A 21,773-nucleotide genomic window follows, 5' to 3' on the forward strand; every position below is an offset into this window, starting at 1 on the left:
AAATGATTTCCATAATATCAAACTGTTTATTTCGAGGATGCCCAAGTAGACCACTGTTATGCACCTTTTGAGGCGACAGTAGAAAAATAGATTCAGTGAAACTAAATGCAACCTAATATCAGTCTACAAATGTGGTTCCTATGATACAAGTACAATGTACCTGTTACAATTCAACACAAGCAATCACACATTTCAGATGGTTCAGTTTCAAAAAAAAAAAAAAAAAGGTGCTAAATAACACTGTACACAAAAAACAAGCTACATGAGATTTGAAAGAACTACTTGATGCAGGCTGGTAAGCTGGTAGAAAAGAGCTTGCATAGACATCAAAGTCACTTCTCCAATAAAAGCCCAGCCGCAGGCAGGGGAAGGCACTGACTACAGCAAAGAGCAAAACAAGGACTTTTACTCAATGGAACATCATCCTGGAAAAAAAAAAAAAAAAAAAGCTACCCGACATGAACATGAGGAGGAATCTGGAGTTTTGCATTTTTTCCCCATGAAGCAACTTGGATGGAAAAAGGATTTTTCTGCTTGGCAACCCCATCACTGCAAAGCAGAAAGCTAATATCTTCAGATCCTCTACATATTCCTGTTACATTTAAAGAAAAAAAAAAAAAGGGGGGCATCTCTACCAACATGGTAATCCACATCACCTACGATACAGAACAACTGCTCTGAATGCATAACATTTAAGAAAGAACTGATTCTGAGACAATCTTTTTTTTTTTGTTTGCTTTTTTTTTTTTTGGAACCACACATTCTTAGTGAGATTTCATGACAAAGACAAGTACACAGTGTTGTCCACTACAGTAAAAACACAGACCTTCAACAACCACTAAAATGTGATAGAAACCATTAAAAATTCATAAGAACGTGTGGAACTAAATTCATTATATACAAATTCAATTGGAGATTTGAGCCAGCAATCGCCAACTTTTCTTCAATATAGGTTTCCTTTTGTTTGAGAGTCTTTGTTCTTCTTCCCTTCAGCTGATAAACAGATGGCTCCTACAGTGCAATGATACTTGTAATGTGAAGTTGTGTACCAGCTGGGAGCTGTAACAGGCTTATGTTGCAGGTTGTGGAGCTGCAGCGGGTCTCTAACAGTATATTTAACAGTAACATCACTGCCTATGCATATCCACAATCTCCCATAAAGGGGAGGAAAAAAAAAGGGAGGCCTAATGTATACTCGTGGTTTAAGCGTTTGAGTTTCGTGAAATCCACCTCTATCACCCAGGAAAAATGCAGTCTAGTGAATCGGGTTTGCGAGACAATGATATTGTACTTAACTGAATGAATGTAGCTAAAACGGAATATTCTAAGCACTTGTCAAGGCTTTAGATGCGTGTACTTTATGCTAAACAGAACAGAACTTTAACACAATGGCTACTTGCTCTGTGCCAAAGACTGGTTATTCACCCAAGACTCTGATATGTACAGACCAAGGGGAGTGTACAGTACTGAGATTGTCGCGCACGATCCTCGCGACCCCTGCCGCCCCACCCAGCTGAAAACACCAGGATTCTGCTTCTAAGCGAGACAGAGCGGCTGTCATAGTTAACACCAGACACAATTATCAGGCTCGGACACTGGAGAATGACGAGCTCTGATGACCTACTTCCTGTCGGATCCGATTCCTGCATTGTGTGACAAAGTCTCAGCCCGTTACTCATCAGCAGTGCAGAATCAGAGTCAGGAGGGAAAAACTGGTCAAATGCTTCATTACAGACACAAAGAAAGAAATGGAAAGTGTAAGTCATGGGAGCAAAAGAATACAGCCTGACATATTTACATATGACTCATGATTTTACCATAATACTTTGTCTCAGGCTGTGCGCCATTGTTCACTTGCGTAAACTGAGATTCTAATCTGTCGATCTTCCCATTCTCTGCAAGAGACAACAGGGCCAACCGATGGTCTTTGTTCGACCATCAGTTCATAACAGAGCCATGTTAGTGTTGTGACCTCCTCATGCAGCATTCGCACGGCACAGGGTCACCCTCTTTCTTAACAATCAGAGCCAAGAGATTATTCCATCCCAGAAAATTCCCACTAATCCGCTAAACCGGCAGGACGAGGCAGCCTTGCACCAACAGCTGACCAACATCTCTAACTCTGCCTATACTCCAACGGTGTGATGGATAGCACAGTGTGATAGAGGTAGGACAAAAGGACAGATTCTATAAATAGCAACCATCCACAACCACTTTTCCCTGCTCCTCTTTAACACACACGCAGGCACACATTTAGTGCTTTGCCGTCCATCTTGATGGACAGCCACTCATCACTTTTTCCCTTTTCTAAACTCAACCCCCTGGTCCTGAACTGGGGTTAAAGTGCAGATTTCTTATAAGGGTAGTCCGGTTTGCTGGGTGACCTGCGGTCTCGGACAAGCTCCTCACTGACACTGTTTCTGTGAGGCTGCTGGAGGGGCCCTGGGCCTGATGTTTCTCCAGCCAGAACCATTTCCTCTTGGGCGTCTCTCTGTCCTATGTGCCTCTCTTCGTAGCTGTCCATATTTCCACTGGGCGACCGTAAATGGCCTAATCCATGAGTCAGGTCTGTCTCATTTGAGCGCCCTTTTGGGATATGTCCCATTCTAGGCTGGGCCCCTGAGGGGCTGGCAAGGACTCGGTCATGCCTTTGAGATTTTATACTGAGGACATCCAGTCGTAGCGGGTCTGGGGCAGTCCGTCCCTGCATGTGGCCCTGGGGCTGAGAGTCAGAAACATAAGGGGGAGGATAGGGGCTGGATGGATTGCAGCTGTGGCTGTAGAGGTCTGGTCCTGCAAAGGAGGGCAGGGGATGAGAGGAGGTGGGGGTTACAGGTCGACAGGAGAAGTCATACAGGTCAGGGAATTCAGCTTGAGCCTCCAGTTTGGGTTCAGGAGCATGTCTCTTGCAGGAGTGGCCATGTCCGGGACCATGACTGTGGCTGAGGTGGGCAGAAGGGCAGTGGCCATGGGGCAGGTGATGGCTTGAAGGGCCCATGGGGCTGTGAGGGCCGTCCCTGTCCATGTGCTGCTCCCTCAGGGACATGACTGAGACACCAAGTGCAATGTCAGGCATGAACTCCCTCATAACAGGCTCCATGTTCATCTGCAAGAAAACAGATACAGTAACATTACCTGGCTGACTGTCAGGATATTCATTACCCGAGGCACGAGAATAAAGAACATCAGAGTCAACGCAGACAAACGAGAACTATGGGGAGTCTCACGCTCAAACTCACCGCTTGCTGGTCTGAAAGCAAAGTTCGGCCCATAGCCTGAGGGTTGGTGCAGTCTGGGGGCTGGGGCCTGGGCACAGAGGAGTACTCTGAGCCCCCATGCTTGGAGGCCGCATGGCGCTGGATCAGAGTGCGGTTACAGGGGTAGGAGAAGGAACGAGTGGGGGTTGGCATGGGCACACGAGGGCGCCAGGCACCCTTGAGCTGGGCGTGACTGGGTGTGGCAGGGGGGTGGTACGGGGGAGGGGGAGGAGGTAGGGGCGGGTGGAATCCTGCTATCCCTTCCAGCTCTGTGAACATGCTGTCCATGGCTGGACTGCTGTTTACCCGACAGCGACCCACCTGACGCAGGGCCAGAATTGGACTCTCGTCTCCAAACCGCTCATCTGGAAAGAACTTATACGGGTTCTGAGGAAAAAAAAGACAGGAGCTATAAGTTTACATCCAACTTTTCTTCTTCTGCGTTTGTCTTCACACTCTGTTCATGTCCCATGTTCTTTACCTGAAGCAGCTCAGTGGCTCCGTCTGCCAGACCAAACTCCCTCAGCACCCGCAGCTGCAGCTCATAGCTGACTGTGGCTCCCTCACCACAGTTGAGGGCATAAGCTCTCTGGACCTGCTCTGTGTGCCTCAGCTCATGCAGCCTCCGGATCATATCTTTCACTAGAGACAGCGGAGGCACTGAAAAAGGCAAAGAATACACACTGGTTTCATTGTTTTACTGCAACATCCAAGCCGCTCATTGATTTCAATATTATGGCAGCTCAAAGGAGCAAATAAACATTATTATTTAAGGATTCTTGAGCTATTTGTCTATTTTGTTAACGCTTTCTCATATTATCGAGACACCTCTCTGTTGAAGACTTTTTTTACCTGGAATTTCATTAGCCACAACTGAAGGTGCTGTGCTTGAGTTGACTGCCATTTGCTGATGGTTGATCATATGGCAGCACTGAGGCACAGCATTGTTCACCATGTAGAGTGTATCTGGGACGTTGGACATGCGAACTAGTCGCAAACGTACCAGGTCTGTCTGCTCCACCATCATTTCATCAAGCGCAGACTGAGGACGTGGAAAAAGAAAAAAGAATCTGAGTGAAACTCAAGGACATGGAGTACATTTTGCTAATTTGTTCCGCTTGACTGGCAGTTAATTTAATAATGACTCCTATAAGTCTAAGGATATGATCATTATTATTCATGGCCCTGGTAGGGTCTAGAAGCAAAAGAACATAATACTAATTTCAGTCAAGATGATGGAGGCTGTTATTGAATACCACATTGTTAATATGCATAGCAATAAATGGACATGGATAGTTTTAGCATGTCTGCGGTCTCTCTGGTGAGCCTCACCTTAGCTTCCTCCACATAAGGAGAGAAGAGGCGAGGGCGAACATAGATGCCCGCGTTCTTCTGCCGTAACCAGGAATGGGCTTTCCCCCCCTCAGCTGTGGGCAGCATGTCTGAAGGAGGGGTGCTTATCAAACCCCTCTTAAGCTGTAAACAGTATGAACATCATGGGTCAATGTTGAGCCTCCCGTATGAAGGTCACAGTGACTCTGACACACTTATACAAACACAGCAGCTATAAAGAGGCAGAAGAAGGAGCACTGACCGCGTCAGCGAGGACGTCACTGTTGGGAGGCAAGATGTGCTCAGTCCGGATAAAGGGCAGGAGGGGAGACAGGATCTCCTTCAGCTCCTCCACATCCAGGTCCCTCCTTTTCACTCCCCTCTTGTTAACGCTGTGAGCTGTGCCGCTCAACAAGTTGGGCTCTGGATTAGCAATGACAGGGAACCACCAATGGCGACGTTTTAATATAATGCATATGACCATGACTATTTATGCAACTATGATGACACATTTAAAGCTATTAAGCCTTAAACCTGCAGGCTATTTTTTCACATTGTCTGACAAGATGAATTTAACAAGTTGTAGATAAATCTGGCAACGCATGCAGCATGTTCCAAAATGATGACTAATACATTTGACCAAAGACCTTATTTATCATGAGGCTAGTGCAGACGATGATATGACTAATGAGCCACTTTATCGTTGATGTCATTTCAAAGGTTAAGTTAGTTAATTTTTTGTCCTTTTAAGTGTATTTTGGGGGCTCGGGTAAGTAGGCAATTTCCTCGGAGCAATTAGGGGGGCTGCTGAGAGGGTAATTATAGTGTGTATTATCTTACCCCTGTCTGCCATCCTCTTAATAAGCTGCTGCTCACCCCACTTAACAACATACTTGAGTATGTCCTGCTCACTCGCCTGTAAATGAAACCAAGGCACGGAGAGAAAGATAGAGGACAGGGAGAAAGACAGACACAAAAATATTAATAGGACAAGGGTAGATATTTTGGGGAACAGACCTTGGAAGCTGTTGAATGAGGATGAGGTTAAAATGGACATTCAGTGCCTTGTTCAGGCTGTGTCCAAGCAAAGCTCCGGTCCGTTTGTTTATGTAGTTTGATTACAACACTTCAACTCAACCATCTGGTCTGCTGACTGAGTCGGCTGGCAGTGCAGATGAAAACTCAGCTTTGATTAAGTTCTGGGCTTGAAGGCACTTCCCTCGAGGGAAAAGTGCCTGTCAGTCCTGGAAACTCAATGTACACAGCAGTCCATTTTTAGTATTGTGTATGAATGGGACAAAGACTGTATTCATGTAATTTTTTTAAGTATCACTGTGAACAAGGCAGGCACCTATTAATTAAACGTTCTGTGCTGCGAAGCTTCACAGAGGACCGTAACAAACTGACAGCTGGTGAAATCTTACCTGTAGGTAGTCGGACTGAATTGCGCTGAGAAGGTGTTCTTTGCTCAGCTCATAGAGAACGTCAGAGGTGACAACCTGACTGAACTCCTCGCAGAGGAAGTGCATGGCCTGCCTGTGGACCCACTTCGAGCCATACGGCTGGGAGCTCCACTTGAGAATGGGGACGAGGGAGTCTAGAGACAAGCTTTCCACAACGATGTCTTCACAGCCTGGGAGAGTCAAAGAGAAAGACAAACAATAAGACCACAGATGTCAAATTGAACAGAGGTTAAAATAAAAGCCAAATGACAACCATTAAGCTGAACTGATAAAGTTGCCGTAGCCACACCATCAGTAGCTGTGACTCTTTTTCATTGACCCAGAGAGACTCCTCGTAGTCCCCACATCCTCCACGCTGTGCTTCCTAAATCAGAGCACATACCAGAACAGCAGGCAATGGCTTTACCCCGCAACACACCAACCCACAGAAATGCCTTTGATACCTTGATGTGTTTCAGTCTCAAGCTGCCTTCCCTTCACCGTGTTAAATAAACACGGCAGCCTGAGGAAATGGGCTGCCAGTACACCAGCACACACACTTTGTGAATGTGTACACACTTGTGTGCATAAATCAAAAATGCATTAAAAAGCCACAGAAGGCTTAGGGAATTATGTACCTGCTGCTCTTACCATTCAAAAAAGAAGTCCGCTTTGCAAATTCAGCCAACATTGGCACTCAGAGTCCCACTAAATCTGAGAGGGTTCCATTTCGGTAGAATTAAACTCCTCAATGTCCATTCAGATTAGCATACGATTTGTTTGGTAAGGCACATTAAAGCCAAACCCCAACAAGCCAGAGCTGCAGTAGCTCTTAGTAAAAGCCACTCCCTGATAGTTAATGTTTAATACAAAAATCCAAATCTATTGAGATCCAGGGTCCAACCAGAGCTTCTCTGAACTGAAATATGCTCCATTGAAGCTCGCTCCATTCCAGGTCGCCGTGTCCGTCAGCTCATAGTTGGGCCAGGAGCATTGCTCCTGTGGGAGAATCTTATCTAAATACAGAAAATCTGAGCAGCCCTTCCGGCTCTTAACAACCACTTTGAACGCACGCTCTGGGAAATTGGACACCAGACTTCAGAGGGATGCCCCAAGTGATGCTTTTGAATCAAAAGCTTCAAGTCCATCCAAGCAATATGTACACATTTTTAAGATCAGAACATCCACACATAAGAGACAATGCACAAGCATATGGATCGCATAGATGCACAGTTAAGATGCACTGTCCTTTTTTGGCCATCTTTATTTGTAATAATAAGCTAGAGAAACACATAGCCGCTGCCCTCAGAGTCTGACGGGTAATAATCTTGCATCGTTAAGAAGACGGATGAAGCTGAAATGCATTTCATTGCGCTTGGCCTTTTCTATCTGGCGTTAACCGACCGGAAGAGGGAATGGATTCCCAACATCTGTCTCTCCTTGTCCATCACAGGTCCCTGTGCTGTCCATCTTCTGGAAAGTGTTTCACCCCATTCAAGTCTTTTACCTTTGCATCTCTGCCCTTTTATGAAAGCAGACGCAATGCTACCCCCACAGAGGGAAGCAATTCCCCACCCGGGACCAGTGGCACAGGAAAGCAAGCAGCTCTGCTGTGTGTTAGCCCGTTAGAATTCACAGCGACAGCCAGTCTTTTAAAACACAGCACTTCTATTATGAGGTGGAGATAAGAATCAGCATTATATCTAATACTATACCTCCTCCTTTTCTCTCCACGGGTGGCATACCACATTCACTGGAGCTTAGCAGACTGACAGGAATATCAACACAACAGCAGGAGCAGCAAGAATCAGCTCTACACCAACTTTGGGGAACATACGCTTTGTGTCTTGCTGCATTTGTTTGGAGCTCTGTGATTACAACTGAGGCCCTAAGCCAGTTAAAGGTGGATTCTTTTTAACTTTGGTCTTCAAAAATGATCACAAGGGGGGTAGAGTTTCACCAGACAGGGTATATATTTGCATTCTTTTTCAAGATGAATTTATTTATAAGTCTAACCCCCCCAGTGAGATGACAACAAACAAAACACTTCCATTGGCTCTGTTGCCTGTTGATTCACTGCTGGCTCTTTTAATCTTAACTGAAAAAAAATAAAAAAATCATAATGGCAAAAAAATAGCCATACTCTGCAAGCCGGATACAATAACATGGCCAACTTTACACGTGTGCTGCTCACATTACACGATTAGCTTGGTTTTTTCCAACGCTGTGGACTGTGTGAGAAAATGTGCAAGACATCCTGCAGCTTCCAACTCTCTGTGAGGGAGCTCATCGTACGTCTAAGTGTGACCGAATTCACTGCACAGACGTTGCCTTTATGCAAATTAAATGTCGATTCTGTCAGATGGGCTGCAGTTAGTCTGAAAATGCTTTAAGCCACCACAAACTGGCCCGTAGTCATAATGGACTTCTTATCAGTCACAGTTTCTGATGCTTTCAGCCATTTGACAAATGCAGCAGACAAATGTTGGAATAAGGGCAGCTTTATCAGGAATTCTGTTGCATTAAGATAAACGTGCGCTTTAGTGTTTTTACAAAAACTATGCAAACTTTGGAGCATGTACAGGGGGCTTTCTCCCATTTGAGTCGAGCTGAGCATCAACAATCAACATGCAGGAAGAATTTGATTATTTGGGTGTGATAGTCTGGCTATAAAAAACTGATTTCATCCAATTTTGGTCGGACTAACACATTTATACGCATTTTAAAAGTCCACTTGGGGTTTTACTCATGGGTTCATCCTTGTTGACTCGCCACCGTTTAACTTGTAGACCACACTGAGGAGGCTCAGCACCCCCAGTGAGTTTACACAAAATAACCCAGCACTGCAGAGAAAAATTACAACAACAATATCCCAAGCTTTAACCAGTCCAGAAGAAAGATTCTGCATCAGATTTCAGTCATTTACTGCCCAAAAGCTGTCACCAGTGAAGAGAAGAAACACCAGTATCTACCCTCATTTTGGCTGCTGAACGCAGTTTCTTTGTTGGAAGGGGGGGTGGCGGTATTACGGTTAAAATACGGTCCATCCCAAAAGTATCTCACTTGTTTATCTCAGCTACATAGCACAAAGGTGGTTTTTAAGCATCGTCATGGTTACTGCTATTTCCAACTGTTGATAACTGTGGTTGAATCCTACAAACTACAAATTCCCCTACAAACTGCACCTTTAAAACGTTTGCTCCACTCAATGGTATGTAAACAAGCTCGTGTATGTAAATCATTTTTAGATGATTACCCAAAAACTGGGACTTCAGTCAACACAGTTAAATAATAAGACAGGGAACTGAAAGCATGGTCAGGCAGTCAGAACGGAGGGAGAGAACGGAGGGAGAGAAGGTATTACACAGAAACCACAGCAGCTCTGCAGCGCACTTAAAAAATTAATAAGGCTTTTAATTCTGGCCATCATTTGGAGTGAGATGTAGTCATAAAGGGATGCATGTCTTGAGAATTAATAAGCTCTAACCAAAAGCCCCACAGCCAGAACTTCATATATTCAGAGAGAAGTAGTAAAGAAGCACATAAGGGGGAAGACTGCGTGACAGATTAGAGGGCTTTCTCCATAAGAAACCCCTGACATAAGCCTCTCTGCTCTTCCCAAAGGAGACCTAGTAGTTACTTAGGTCTGAAGCAGCAGGGATGGACTCAGAGAAACTTTTAGTTTCACAATTAACCCACGAAAAAAGGCAAAATGGCATCATGTTTGGAGTTTACAAGATTTAAAAAAAAAATCAGACAGGAGCAAACAAGGGGAATGTGAAAAAGAAGGGGAATTACAGAATGGGCAAAGAGGCTAATAAAATGACACCAGGTCAACCTCAACTATCTCAATTGCATTCCACACTGAGGTTTCATGGGAACTGATATGATCTCAGCACAACAGAGGGAGATGAAGCGGAGAGGATAAAAATATCCTGGAGTAGGAGCTTGTGGTGAGTGGGGTGGGAGGGAAGAGGAGGCGATGGTGTGCGGGAATGACACCATTTGCCTGTTTGCTGGTTTAAGCTGCCAGAATGACCCTGAGAGCGAAACCCAAGGCCTGAGTGTGAGAGGTGGTGTCTAATCAGCTGTGTGTATGCTGTTCATGCTCAGTGCTGTTCAGACCACAGCAATGGTCCCATACAGCTGATTAATTTTCAACCCTTCAGTCAATACAGTTAAACTGGCAGTTTCTGCGATGGATCCTGTGCTTTTAAAAATTTTATTTTATTTTTTTAAAACAAGCTTCCATGTCCACAAAAAGAGATATTCTGTTCTAATATTCCAAAAATTAATTTGCACAAATAATAGTTAATGCAAAGGATTATACGTCTGATGATAGATGATAAATCTACACATTCTTACTTCTACTTTTGTAAGCCACAGAAACAACCACAGTGTGGCGTTTGGAGTCAGTTCAAAATGTTAAGTGCATGTCATCTATGGTAAAGGAACATCATCAAATTCCCATCTAACAAAATACACTTTGAAACATTGTGTAGACACCCATTGTGTCTCAGTTCTGATAAGCCATCCGTGTTCAGAACTACGGTGCGCAGTTAAAACAAACTGTTTAATGTTTAAGACACTTTTACTTGGATTAAATGCTTTTAGTGTGTGCTTGAAACTGTGCAGTGCAAAGACAAGTCACTTTGGAAGAGGTGCTGGTGACAAAACAGCTTGTTCAAGTCACAAATGGCTTTAAAATTTAGCATGTTAAAAGGAGTCCCTCGGAAACAGAGGCAAAAGTCAAAAAGACAATGTAATCTGAGTAAAGATGGAGCAGCAATAAAGCGTTTACAGAGGCTCAGATGGGCTGTATGCACCAGACAGCAAGCTGCCTGCACCCAGAGACACAGACAAACCCTCCAGCCTGTATCAATATGTTCCTGCCAGCCACAGTACTAATGATCAACACAGTCAGCAGCACGGTTTAACTCTGATCTGCACAGCCGTACTGAAGGAAAAATATCAAGGCACTGAACAATTATATGAATGCACAAAGGAAGAGATTATAGTGACCTTGAGTCCTGCAAGGCATTAAACTCTGAAAAAAACTAAAGAAATCTACCTCACAGTATGGAGACCATAGAAACAGACACTATAATTATGACAAACTGGACAAGCAAATTGGCTTTGAAATTCATGATCAAGGCTGTTTAACAACATTATCACAGGCAGTGTTGAGGGTTCTAAGCAATTTGTGGTGGAGACCTTGGCAGCACTGAGATTTGTGTAGTCAGTGAACAGGAAGGAAGTAATTATTAAGGAATGAAACCACACTAAAAAAAGTGTGTAGCACACTACTCTCAAATCGCTGATTATACTGTATTTCCTCATATCGCAATTAGAAGAAAAAAAAAACTGAATATCACAAAGCAACAGTCCAGTTAATTAGACTTTGAATCAAATGCAACTTAAATTAATGAGCATGATAGAAGAGTGCAAACAAGGCAATAGTACTACAGTGTAGACAATTGGACTTACATACCATGTGTAAAGTGATCTTAATTAAAGTCTTTGAGTATCAATTTGAGTGAGATTATGACTTACCTTGAGCCAGCATGTTGAACTCCAAGAATAGAGCAATATGGTACAGCTCCATGGCCTCCTCGGTGCGTGTGCTGGCGCCGCGGCCCCCTGAAACAAGGGCCTGCACCTCACCAAGGCTGCCTGCTGAAGGGCTGCCACGCAGCACCAGTCCGAGCTCAACCACATCCGTGTACATGCAGTGAAGAATGACCTGCACGTATTTTCGTGGGATGATGGACTCGTCCAACACTATTCGGGTGGGGGTCTGCAATGTGCGCTCTGTCATTTCCTCTCCGGTGCGAATACGTCTCTGCAAAAGGTTCCTAAAGAAAGGGGAGCGTGCGGAAAGGATAGCTTTGTGTGCCCTGAGGTCCTCGTCCGGGGTCCCCGGGCCCGCGCTGCCTGAGCCCCCTGTTCGTGCTGCAGCCAAAGCCCCTCTCTCGTTACAGCTCTCTATCATCTCAGAGTCTGCAGAGAAGCTGAGGAGGGCGTCATAGTAGCACATGTAGTCAAACAAGCCTTTCATATCTGCCTCCAGAGAGTTGGGTGTGCCAAACTCCTCACTTAACTGGACCAGTACGTCTACATTTTGCAGCCTGGTATCCTCTGCTCCACCCACCCCAAACTCCCCAGTGTATAAGTAATGAAGCAGGGCAGAGAACATGGGCACATCGATGCCCGCTGTCTCAATGTCCATGAGAACCTCTGCCCCATAACCAGGTGATGAGGACAGCAATGTTTTGAAAAAGGGGCAACGGGCAGCGAGGATGGCCCTGTGAGCTGGGAAACAAGTACCTTGGAAGATGAGGTCTACATCAGTGCAGTACTTGTGCTGGTAGAGCGCAGCGAGATTCCGCTGCAAGCTGGGGGCCTCAGCACGGGCCAGGCTGGCCTGGAAGCTCAGCTCCTTGAGGGCTGCTGTTCCCTCGTACTCCTCCACCAGAGCGTTTGTGTCACGAACGTCCCACCCTGATAAAAGCTCCCGCATCTGACGCGCATGATCTGCCGAGCGACTAGACTTCCTCCTTTTAATGAACCTCCGTTTCAGAGTTGCCAAACCAAGGCTCTTCTTCTTCCTGTCTGCGGGTCGCTCGTGGCCGTGCTCCAGGCTATACAGCTTGGACTCCCAGCCATAGCCCTGCTGAGAGTAGGATGAGGTCCCTTGGAAAAACACATGACAGAAACATCAAATCTAAACAGCTACAGACCACATCTGCATGATCTACAATTATAATTTTACCGAGATGTAAATGCATACAAAAGCCTGGCCAAAAAGAACAATTGCCTTTTTGCAGGAGTTGCCTTTAGACTTAAATATAAATGCACTGTTCTTTTTTTCTCTAGCTCAAAAATCTACATTTTGGCACATCTATAAATGTGGACACCCCACAAAGTAACCTCCCTTTCTCATATCTCCCATCTTTTAAACAACTTTTGCGGTCAGCTAACAGAATTAATTATTGATGAGACAGTTTTCAGACTCAGGTTCTTGCACATCCAGCATATTCAACACACACCAACAGATCTTCAGTGATGTTAACTGTGAGGGCCACTTGTTCTTGTTCATGCTGCAGCATTGATCAACTGGTCAATTAAACCATCCTGTAGCTCCTTTGTGTTCATGAGAGGCGTTTATGTGTCACGCCTTAGCAGAGATTTCTTTTTTTTTTGGCATTGTGGTTTCCCTAAACTGCCACGTTTTAATACTCTGTAAAGTGAAACTGGAATGGAAATGGATGCCTTTTTATACGCTTCCGCTGCTTTGTTTGTAACAACTTAATCTTCATATAGTAAGTTGCTTAGGAGGAGCCCATGTTTGCTGGCTGTTGTGTATGAGAAGTTCATATCAAACTGTGCGAACAAAGAGCTAAAAAGCCATAAAATTTGATCAATTGTAAAAGTAAACGTGCCTAAACTTTTGAAATGACCACACTTTCATAGAATCAAATTAAATGTTACATGGTGCAATCTTTCTACTTAAAAAAGGAAGTAACAAGTATATGAATGACGAGTTTCCCCAAAATAAACACGAGTTTACAGGCGTAGGGCAGACTACTGGAAACACAGCCTGTTTCTGGCAGCCCTGTGATGTGCCCAGCTCTGTCAGGCAAAGCGCACGCTCTCATAGCTACCGAAGCACGTGGATCTTGTTAAAAAATCCCCCCAAAAATAGAAACAATACCGGTTTGCTTTTGTTTTAGACCAAAGCATGTTCATAATGGGCTTAGAACCAATTAGAAGTGTGTCCTACTTTGTACTCCTCCATGAACTTCTGTCATTCCGTGTATTTAGGCTCCAATCAATTACACTACATGGCAGTTATCTTTGGCTTGAGATACAGGACTTGTACGTCAGAGGAAGCTCTACCAAGGAGATCCTCTCTGCCCGATCTTACGCTCAACATCCATCAGTGAGACCTAAATAATAACCATTCAACACTGTGATTCATCTGTAGTCCGGGCCAACTCAACCAAGCAGCCCCAGAGCGTAGAGGAAACCAAAGAGGTCCCGGTAGCTATTGAGAGAATTTGGCTTCTGAAACAATACTTTCATTTTGAAGTACAAGACCAGAAAAACCAAAGAGTCAAGTCATTTCGAAAGAGAAACCCAACATTTTTTGTTAAGGAAAGACTTATTTAAATTAAGCTCTGCAGCATTTCTATAACCCAGGCGCTGAGGACTTCAGGAGAAGATGGAAAGGCCCATGAAGTCGACTCTTCCCCTTTCTTCAAAAACACTTACTAAACATAAACCACCAAACACTCACACAAATGAAAAGTGTCTATACTGTTTGACAAACAGGTTCTCAGTAGATGAGGGCGGAATTTGACAGGAAGACATTCATTCTGTGTTTATCCTATGTTCTCTGACAAGGACAAGAACAGCTCTAAAAATAAAAAGCGTCAGAAAAAGCAACTTTCACATTAGAGGTTGGGACCGAGGCTGCCATGCAACAAAAAAAAAAGTATCAAGCAATCAGCATATAAAAGGTCACAAAGATAAAAAAAAAATCCTAAAAACAAGGTACATCAACACTGACTATAAATACTCAGTGTAGTTCTGGCTAAACACATGTTTGAAAACAAGTCTTTTCTTTTTTATTCAGCTGCCTCTCATGGTACTACATCAAGTCCATATGGCAGTGAAAAGTACATGGCACTGCTTTTTATTGCATTTGTGTCAATTGTATGAGTCAATGTCCCAGTTCAAGAGCTCTCATGCACAGAAATACCCACCTCTTGCACCATTAGTTGCCATGGAAGCAGGTTAATCTAATCTAAAGTGTCAGTTCGCCCATGCTAGACCCCATTAGGATGCATTTGTTGCAGAAGTGGCTATCGAATTAGGGTCATGGCAACAGTTTTGACACAGAGTGAGAAAATCATGTTTTTTTTTTTTTTTTTAAAACTGATAGTTCTTCGAACACAGATACACTTCACTATAAGCTCACAGAAACTGACTCTATGTTCATTGTGCAGCTGGATCTCATCTCACTTGCAGTTTCCAAAGCATGGATAAAGCACAGCCCTCGACTAGAAACCTGTCTGAGAAACAAGCTCCTAATCAACTTACCTATAAAAGTCTGCTGAGTCTGTGCATTTCCCCCGATGCGTGGGGAGCATGAGTGCGGATAGCTGGATCCATTGGCACCCATCCTCACGTCTCTTCACTTGCTTTTTGGGGGTCCCCCCTCTTGCTGAGTCATTCTGCTCAGACTACGTATTCCTTTCAGTCCTCAGTTGTGGGTCAGGCACGGATCCTCTGAAGCATCCTCAGAGCCCCAGGCCCAGTCTGCCATGGCTGGAGGGAGAGAAATGAAAGAGAACACACACACACACACAAAAAAAAACAAAGACATTTTAGCCAAGGAGTGATTGCACTTTAAATCTTGCTGACTAACATCCCACAGGCGTTACAACAAGATGAGCTTGGACCGTGTGGACTCTGAAAAAGACAATGACCGCCCAGAGGTGTCACTGTTAAGGAGGTTAAACAGAGGAACTTCTATTACTATCCATCACATCCATTCAGCCACGTTGATTTCAGTGCAGTGATGAATCATCGTTGTCTTAGCTGTTTCACAGGCCTGAAGTACTCAGAAGACTGTGTGTTCAGGATTTTATCTATAATCTTCAACAGTGACCTCAGTCAACAGAGACTTCTTCTTCCTGCCCTCAGGAAATTGATTGGCAGTCAGCTACAAATCTAATGCAGATGTAGTGTGGTTTTCACAAGGAGCTACGCCCCGGCACATACCAGTCCTCTTTTACTAATCTCATCCATCCTAGAGGCTTAAGCATTTGCAGGCCAATGAAGGATTTACACATCTTCAATTGAATCAATATTGTAGCAGGAAATAGTTATCTTACTTTTTTTGTGGGGGGGGAAGCAATTAAACAAATCAATCTCATCATTTAGAGATGAGCAGCTCTGTGTAAAACGTAGTCATTAATATTGATGCAATATCCTAAATTCATGCAAGAGCTTCCATTATGTCTTCATTCAGTTAATGTCAGAGCAGGCAGACTCAGGCATCATGGCCGCACTGTCTTGAGAGGGAAATGTATGTGGAAAGTTAAGGTTTATGTGACAATAAAAAGGCATTTTCTTCTTTCCTTAAAATTCATGGTTGTATTGGGGATTTGCATTGTGGGGCTTCCAGCAGCGATCAGGAGTGTCTCGTAAAAGGACTGAAATTTTATATTGTTCTTTTTCCCTTTGATTAAAAGCACCACAACTGAACGGACGCAATAAAACTTTTTTTAATTTGTTTTAAGTGCCCGATGTAACCCACAACAGTAACGGTGTTTCGACCGGTTTCACGGTGGACGATTTCAAACACAGCTGAAGCGGATAAAGATAATGTGGTTACTGATAACGACCCGGTGTACGGCCTCAATATTGTGACAAACGGCGTCAGCCTCGACAGAGGCTCATGTAAATCACTTATCACTGAACGCGACTCTAATTCTACAGGACAAGATGTCCGATTAGAAGGTGTTCATTTAGGCAGCTGAGCGACCAGAAAAGTTATCAAAAGTCAAAGGCTGCGTTTAAGGCGCAGGGAGAAGTGAGCAGCTTCAAAAAGCTCCATGCACTTATTACAATAGCCTATTCCTGCCAGCCGCAGCAACGGCCAAGAATCTCAAGAGTAGTTTTCCTGCTCTCGCTTTGTACCGTCACCGTTCCATTGATTTCAAAGAAAACAGGGCCCCTCATTAACTAAACATACCGTCAACTAATCAAGCTAATAATCGCAAACTAAGTATAACTGGCCTCATTTACACAAGCGAGCGGGCCCCAAGATCACAAACGTGCACCATTTTCCAAAGCAGAGGGGCATTTTCTCAAGTCTCCATGGCACTGAAGACGTAGCTTTGAATGAATATGGCCTTTCTAATCACAATTACAGCACCTGAGAACGGAATTAAATGACTAAACTAAAAAATAAAAAAATAAAAATAGTGTGCATTTATTGTCACTCTGTCTTTCCTCTGTGAGATGAGACTGAGGACTGAGATCTGTTTCATCTCAGCCTGCGAGTTTTTCCCACCTTCCACACTAATGAATCACTGTGTCTGCCCCTGTGGAGCAGCACTCTACCGTCTCCCGAGGGTTCAAGCCACAACAGCTTTGTCCACGCGCGCAAACAGTCGCCAAGCAGTCACACACGAGAGCGCTAATAAAAATGTTGGTTAATCTTTATCTCATTAGACTGCTATAAGTAAGTGCTGTCTTCACAGGGAATTCATTTGGACAAAATTAGAAATTGAATTTGAATATGCAGGAGAGAGGAAGAAGCCCTCGAGATAAATCCTGCATTGTTTACAAAAGGCAGACTTTGGCTGTGAAGGTCTTCAAAGGAGTCAGCGGAAAGAGAATAAAACAGAGTTATCGACACGTCGGTTGAATAATACAGTGACTTCCCAGCGAGGCAGCTTTAACTCATTCAAAACGAGGGAACCAAATTTAACTTTAACTGCAGTGCAGAATTCTGAAGGCATAATTTAGGACAGCTATTTCCCTGAGACCTGAGTCACACTTTTCAATAAGAAGCACCTCTGCCATAATCTCTGCAAAGGCAAACATTAAGGCCCTTTTCTGCAGTTTAGACGCAAACAGTGAGCTGCTCTGTTGTGCTTGTGCTGGGAGCAGAAGAGGGCAGCGCCACAGACGGGGGAAGGCAGACGCCGGCTGAGCTGGACTATGCGTCCCTAATGAGAGGTGACAGGAGACACTCCCTGCCCCCACCTATCTCCCTGCACACACACAGCACACACACACATCTATGCACCATTTCAAACCACTCACCTTGCCCAAGTCATCGCTATTGACTGATATATCCTAAAAAAAAAGCCATTTTCAAGGGCTTACAAAACATAGATGTAGCCTTCCGCTGGCCATCGCCATACAAAAATGTTTGGCACCTGGATGAGACCAATGTATTATTCAAATGACTTACAGGGCACTTGATCAATCTTTTATGTCGATTTCCTCATCATGGGTAGAGAAAATGGAAGACGTCGCTATGTAGGTCTCCTTTCCTGTGTGTAACCCGCAGTGTGAGCAGTATGTTTCCATCATTTCAGTGGAACTTTTTTTACTATTATTCGCCATAAACCAAATCTCATCCACTGAAACCACACGAGACATATTTCAAGTATGGATGAGACTCCAATATAAAAACATTAGATAAAGAGTCATTTGGGCAAGGTGGAAAATGTATTTTCTGTATTGCCCGTGAACTCAATGAGCGAAGTTATGGCCACATTTTCACAGACATCTTTATTAGGCTCAGTGGCATGCACACTAATCTCCTGAAGAAGAGAAATCACTGAGCCAGCTGCACCATCAAGCAGCAGAAACACTGAAATACTTCCCCACAACACTTTCCTGCCTGCAAGCACACATCAGTTCTCTTTTACGCTCTCACATACGCATCTTTAAATTAATGTTTTCAGAAGGGGTTTTTATTAGTCCAATGCTGGCATGTTTTAAAGTCCAGCCCCTCTGATCACAGAAAGGGCAAACCGCTTACTCTCCTGACTCACAACAGTAAAGGAAAGATACGGCCTTGGAGGAAAGAATTAACAGTTTAGCTGTCGCAAAAACCTGTTACATGACCTGTGGGAAGAGTTGGCCATTGTGTGCTTTGCAAAGCCAGCAGTTTGAAAATAGACAGTAATTATAGACGGTATGACTCCTGGGATATAGGGATATTTGATACGATCAGAGGTGCTCTGAAAGGGTCATAAAATGAAATACAGCAATGCGCAGAAACCAGAGCTTTCTCACAAAGAGTGACCTCCATGGTATCGACGTGTCAACGGCACACATCAAATAGACTGCAGGTGGATGGAGATCAGAATGAATTACTCCCTGTAAAATGATGATAACTATAGGGAAGAAATTCAAGGACACGCTGCTTATATCAGCAGTCTTTTTTTTCCCATATCAGGTATATCAGCATTTATTCAGGCTATTGGGCTTAATAGACTCTGCCAGCAAACTGAGGGACAAGGAACGGGCTAGAAAACAGACATCACACTGAAATGACAGAAACAGAGAGGAAACAAAGGTCTCCACAATGATGACTCATGGTGAGCAGCCTCTGGATTAGCCTGTGTCAACCAACAATATAAACAGTGGTGCTGCATGTTTGACATTTCACTGACTACGTTGTCAGCTGTCTACATTTTGCTCCTGAGGCCACGACTCACAAACCAAACACCTACATTTTTCCATTGCGGCGTTACTGCGTTGTCTTCTTTTAGGACCTTCGGGTGAAAAATGGTGACGACAACTGGACGGACGAATGTCACGCCGTGCAAACCAACAGTGAGCAGGACCACCTTTTCAAAACTGAAACGTTAAGTGCGCACAGACAAGTGACTACACGAAAACACAGCCTGGCAGTTGATCTTCAGAGAATGGACGGCCACTCAGGAAACAATGAGTGCTTATCTTAAGTGGGGTATCAAAGCTTGTCATTGTGTTCTCCATCCAACTGGCCAGTGTAAACAGCATCCAGGCCAAAGTCCAGCTCACACCGTTACTCTGTGGCAAGTATTAGCAAGTTCACTGCCTTTCATGCCAGGCGAGGACTTCTGAGCACGCAGCTCTGATAATTACATGTCATTATACATGCCTGGAGCACTGACACAAATACTTAACCTGGTAAAAATGAGAAACCAATGCGCTCCTCTGCGCATTGTGCAAAAGATAAGAGACAAACGCTCACAGGTCACCTTTATGAGGACTCGGGCTAACAGACTGCTGAGTGTGCCCACAATTTCACTGAGATTACCGTAGGATTATCACAGTCTGCATATGGCTCCTTATCACTTAGAGATTTAGTGACACTAACTTACATCTTATACGCTGTTATTAAAATCCCTTGGGATAGCTTTGCAAAAAAAAAAAAAAAAAGCTTATTTAGATGGATTAAAAACGTTTAAGTAATACAGGATTGCCTGCACAATGCAATGCAATCTGCAGCAGTTAGTATACACCAAGTATACGTTGGACATGACCAGACTACTGTAAGTGATGATACGTCTTCTGCACTCCAGTAAACCCTTAAATACAGATGCAGATTGCAGTGACTGTCTATATTGCTGCCTGTCAACAACTCTTTGACACAGAGGCAATCATCAGCAACATGTAGGTCGCTCTGCAAAGTGAAAATCCACATTCATCCTCAACTTTTCCACCGATCTTACCACGCCACATAGATAGAAGTGTCCCTTTTCCGAGAGCCATGTATGAATAAATCGATAATTTGCAAAGGCTTTGTTAGCCTACCGTTATCAGGGAGCTATTGTTGCTCTGTGGGCTACTGGTGGGCTATCGCAGCTTAACGGAAGCCGGGGTTCAAAGTGCTTCTAAGAGCCAAAAAATTAAGTGGATAATCGCTATCGGCTGATAAAAATGGGAAGTAAAGACTAAACATTTTGAGACAGCCCAGTCAGAACAGTCATAATAACCACAGCCCTGTAATTAGTGGCATATCCTCAGAGGCTAGGGTAAGCTATCTCTGTGTCGCTTTGACTTTACATCTCGGAAAACGGCAATTTACTTCAAGCAAGATGCGAAGCAACTGTTGAAAAGCGAGCATTCAAAGATACTTACCGGAAAGTGAAGAGCTTCGTCGGCATTATTTTTTCTTCCTATCGCCTCGTAGTTTCGGCAGCACTCCGATCCAACTTGTCTGTGGCAGAGGGAGAAAAAAAAATGCAGCTCAACACCTTCTTTTTCCAACTCTGCTCATTACGCACGGCTCGACGTCAACGTCCACATTAAACCCCCGAGATGCAGTAATTTCCACTTGCATCGACTTTCCAGCGGATTTTCAGCCCCTATCTCGATCAAGAACTAAACCAAAACCGCTTTTATTCTCGGTTCGGTTCGGTATTTCCCCCATAGTAGCACAACGCCTTGTTCGGTGGTTATTATGGCCTATCCCGAAGATACCAATTCCAAGCTAGTTTAAACGTGACATGAGTTTCCGGTAGAGACTTTCAGAATAAAGCCCCAAAACTGTTATACACTGAACAGCGAAGTCCTCTTCAGTCACGTACTGGATATTCTTATTTAGAAAATGAATCTGGACTAAAATTAGCTTTGAATCAATGCAATATCAAATAAACTGAAAACTAATTGGATTCTGTATGTTCCTTTAACTTTTGAAGCAGTGCAAACCTTTTCCTGTACTTTTGTTACCTTGACAAATTCCCAGTTGAACGCTTACTGGTTAGGAGGCCCGTCACTACTCAGAGCAGGTTGTGCAATAATTCATTTGCGAGCTCCCTCTAGCGATTCATTGGTGGCATTAGATGCCACTACCAAAGCGCCGCTTCTCAGCTTTCCTTTTTATTTTTGGTTAGAGAAATTCGAGTAATTAATTACTCGGAATAACAGCATTTAAAGCAGACATTGGAAATTAAACACCATATCAGCAAATTCAATTTCTATTAACTATTACCCTTTTGCAGAGACGGACCTATATGAAATTAGACTGCAACGAGGCGATCTTGAGGTTTGGCCAATTAGAATTGATTTAGGCTAATACTAATAATGTTATAACTATTAACTAACATTTGTTTTTACAATAAATTATATCTTAAACATCAATGTGCTGTTTGTATGTAACCAGAGAAACCATACCACATTACACTGAAATGGTATGATTTTAATAATGTAATGTGGG

The 21,773-nt window shown here is 43.8% G+C and overlaps 2 protein-coding genes across 2 annotated transcripts in view; both read right to left on the reverse strand.

The window, feature by feature from the left end:
* Positions 1 to 21,773, reverse strand: part of LOC140270210 (ankyrin repeat and SOCS box protein 2-like) — a 129,726-nt gene that overhangs the window by 42,920 nt on the left and 65,033 nt on the right. The window lies entirely within an intron of this gene.
* On the reverse strand, positions 4 to 21,038 carry btbd7 (BTB (POZ) domain containing 7). The gene is made up of 11 exons (XM_072365786.1): positions 20,696 to 21,038; positions 15,137 to 15,364; positions 11,585 to 12,724; positions 6,014 to 6,222; positions 5,430 to 5,505; positions 4,852 to 5,012; positions 4,590 to 4,733; positions 4,110 to 4,299; positions 3,739 to 3,917; positions 3,240 to 3,644; positions 4 to 3,106 (listed from the first exon to the last, which is right to left on the reverse strand). Exons 2-11 carry the CDS (start codon positions 15,216 to 15,218, stop codon positions 2,339 to 2,341), a joined length of 3,354 nt encoding a protein of 1,117 aa, XP_072221887.1. The 5' UTR covers positions 15,219 to 15,364; positions 20,696 to 21,038; the 3' UTR covers positions 4 to 2,338.

This window comes from Leuresthes tenuis, unplaced genomic scaffold (assembly GCF_036924035.1).
Source record: "Leuresthes tenuis unplaced genomic scaffold, fLeuTen1.0.hap1 SCAF_15, whole genome shotgun sequence".
In the NCBI taxonomy this organism is placed as follows: domain Eukaryota; kingdom Metazoa; phylum Chordata; class Actinopteri; order Atheriniformes; family Atherinopsidae; genus Leuresthes; species Leuresthes tenuis.